This window comes from Homarus americanus, unplaced genomic scaffold (assembly GCF_018991925.1).
Source record: "Homarus americanus isolate GMGI-L3 unplaced genomic scaffold, GMGI_Hamer_2.0 scaffold25013, whole genome shotgun sequence".
Classification (NCBI taxonomy): Eukaryota; Metazoa; Arthropoda; class Malacostraca; order Decapoda; family Nephropidae; genus Homarus; species Homarus americanus.
The window spans coordinates 8,329,624-8,332,123 of record NW_024722158.1 but is presented as its reverse complement, the minus strand read 5'-3'; the positions used below and the strand labels follow the sequence as shown (position 1 = coordinate 8,332,123).

At 68.9% G+C, this 2,500-nt stretch overlaps 1 protein-coding gene across 1 annotated transcript in view; it reads right to left on the bottom strand.

Annotated features, from left to right (window-relative positions):
• Positions 1–545: 545 nt before the first annotated feature.
• The window catches only part of LOC121862035 (collagen alpha-1(I) chain-like), a 3,479-nt gene continuing 1,524 nt past the window's right edge, over positions 546–2,500 (bottom strand). The window contains exons 3-5 of the mRNA XM_042359966.1: positions 1,859–2,493; positions 1,250–1,596; positions 546–1,016 (exon numbers count right to left, since the gene is read on the bottom strand). Of these exons, the coding sequence (XP_042215900.1) occupies positions 546–1,016; positions 1,250–1,596; positions 1,859–2,493 (1,453 nt within the window). The remainder of the gene's footprint in view (positions 1,017–1,249; positions 1,597–1,858; positions 2,494–2,500) is intronic.

The window sequence follows — 2,500 nt, the reverse complement described above, 5'->3', positions numbered from 1 at the left end:
GGGGGCACTACCCCTGCTGGCAGAGCCCCTGGGAGATTCCTTGGACGCGCCGCCGTCCCTGGGAGAGTCCCTGGGGGCACCAGAGACCCTGGCAGGGCCCCTGGGATGCTCCCGTCCTTAAGAGAGCACTTGGGGGCGTCCCCGCTCACAGCCGGGTCCCTGTGGGTGACACCGCCCATGTCAGAGCACCTAGGGGCGCCGCTGTCCGTGGTTGATCCTCTGGGGGCGCTACTGCCCCTGAGGATGCCAACAACCCTGGCAGGACCCCTTTGGGCGCCGGTGTCTCTCGTAGAGCACCTGGAGGTGCAGCCGTCTCTCAGAGGGCCTCTGAGGACGCCAGCGCCCACAGCCGGTCCCCTGGGGGCGTTAACGCCCCTGTCATGGCCCCCTGGGGTGCCATCGCCTCTGGCAAGACCCCTCGGGTCGCAACCGCCTCTGGGGTTCACCACTGCCCCTGGCCGTGCCTGGGAGCGTCACCGCCACTGGCAGGAGCCCCTGGGAAGAGAGACCCTGGAGGCGCTGCTGTCCCTGTGGAGCAGCCGTCCCTAGAAGGAGCCCCTGAAGAATGATAGCCCTCTGGCAGGGCCTGTGTGGCCCTTAACGCCCCTGGCAGGGCCCCTGGGAGAGACAACGGAGGCACTGCCGTCCCTGGGAACGTCCCTGGAGTGGCAACGTCCCTGAAACTCCCTGGGGGCGTCACCGCCCCTAATAGGGCCCTTGAGGGCGCCCCCGCCTATGTCAGGGCCACTAGGAGCGTTGCTGTATTTAAGAGGGCCGCAGGGAGTGCCCTTGTCCTTGGGGGCACCACGGCCCATGGCAGGGCCCCTGGGGGCGCCGCGGTCATTGTGAGGGACCCTGTGAGCACCTCTGTCCATGGGAGATCCTCTTGTGGTGCCAGCGCCTCTGGCAGGGCCCCTGAGGGCGTCACTACGTCTTACAGGGCCCGTTGAAGCTCTGCTGTCCTTGGCAGGGGCCCTGTGGGCGCCACGGCCTCTGGCAATGCCCTGGGAGAGCACCTGGGGGAGCGATCTCCCTTGGCAGGACTCCTGGGGACGCTACCGCCTCTGACAAGGTCCCTCGGGACGTCACTTTCCTGGCTAGGGCCCTGGGAGGGACGCTATCTTTGGTAGGCACCCTGGGGGCGCCAACGCCCCTGGCAGGGCCCTTAGGAGACTCCCTTACGGTGCTAGCGACCATGGGAGGGCCCCTGGGGGCGCCACCGCCCCTGACAAGTCCCTGGGGACGTCACTTTCCTGGCTAGGGCCCTGGGGGGTCCGCTGTCTTTCGTAGGCACCGTGAGGGCGCCATTGCCCATAGCCGAGGCCCTTGGAATGCCTTCGCCCGTGGCAGGGCCCCTGAGAGCGCCGATGTCCCAGGGAGAGTCCCTGGGAGCGTCGCTGTCCCTGATAAAGCCCCTGAGGGCACCAGCGCCCCTGGCAGAGAACCTTGGGGAGCTACCGCTCCTGGCAGGGCCCCTAGGTGCGCCGTTGTCACTTGGGAGAGCACCTGGGGGCGCGGCTGTCCCTGGGAGAGCCGCTTGTGCCGCCAGCGTTACTGGCTGGGTTCCTGGGGGCGTTCCCGCCCCTGGCACGGACACTGGGGGCACCAGCGACCTTGGCAGGGCCCCTGGGGTCGCCGACGTCTCTGGGAGGGCCCCTGGTGGCGCCACCGTCACTGAGAGGATCCCTAGGGGCACCGTTGTCCCTGGGAGAGCACCTGGGAGCGCCGCTGTCCCTGGGAGAGAGACTGGGGGCGTCACCGTCCCTGGAAGGATAGTAGGGGACGCCACGGCCCTGACAGGGCCCCTGGGGGACCCACTGCCCGTGGCAGGGTTCCTGGGGGCGCCAGCGTTAGTAGCCGGCTCCTGAGCGCGCCACCGCCCATGGCAGGGCCCCTGAAGGCCCTGGGCCCCTGAAGGCCCTGCCATTCCTGTGAGGGCCCCTGGGAGCCCCACTGTTCCTGGTAGAGACCATGGGAGCGCCAGCGCCCCTGGTAGAGACCCTTGGGGTGCTAGCGACTATGGGAAGGCCCCTGGGGGCGCCAGCGTCCATAGCTGAGGCCTTGGGGGCGCCTTCGCCCATGGCAGGGCCCTCGAGGGCGCCGATGTCCCAGGGAGGGTCCCTGGGAGCGTTGCTGTCCCTGGTAGAGCCCCTGAGGGCACCTGGCAGAGACCTTTGGGGCGCTACTGCCCCTGGCAGGGCCCCTTGGAGCTCCGTTGTTCCTGAGAGAGCACCTGGGGGCGCGGCCATCCCTGGGAAAACCCCTGGGGGCGCCAGCGTCCCTGACAGGTCTTCTGGTGGCACGACCAACCCTGGCAGGGCCCCTGGGGACGTCACCAACCTGGCTGGGCTCCTTGGAGCACCACTGTCCTTAGCAGGGCCCCTGGGAGACCCCCTTGGTGTGCTAGCAACCATAAGAGAGTACCTTGGGGCACCGCCGTCCTTGTGAGGGTCCCTGGGGGCGCCTCCGTCCCTGGGAGGGTCTGTGTAGGCCCTGCCGT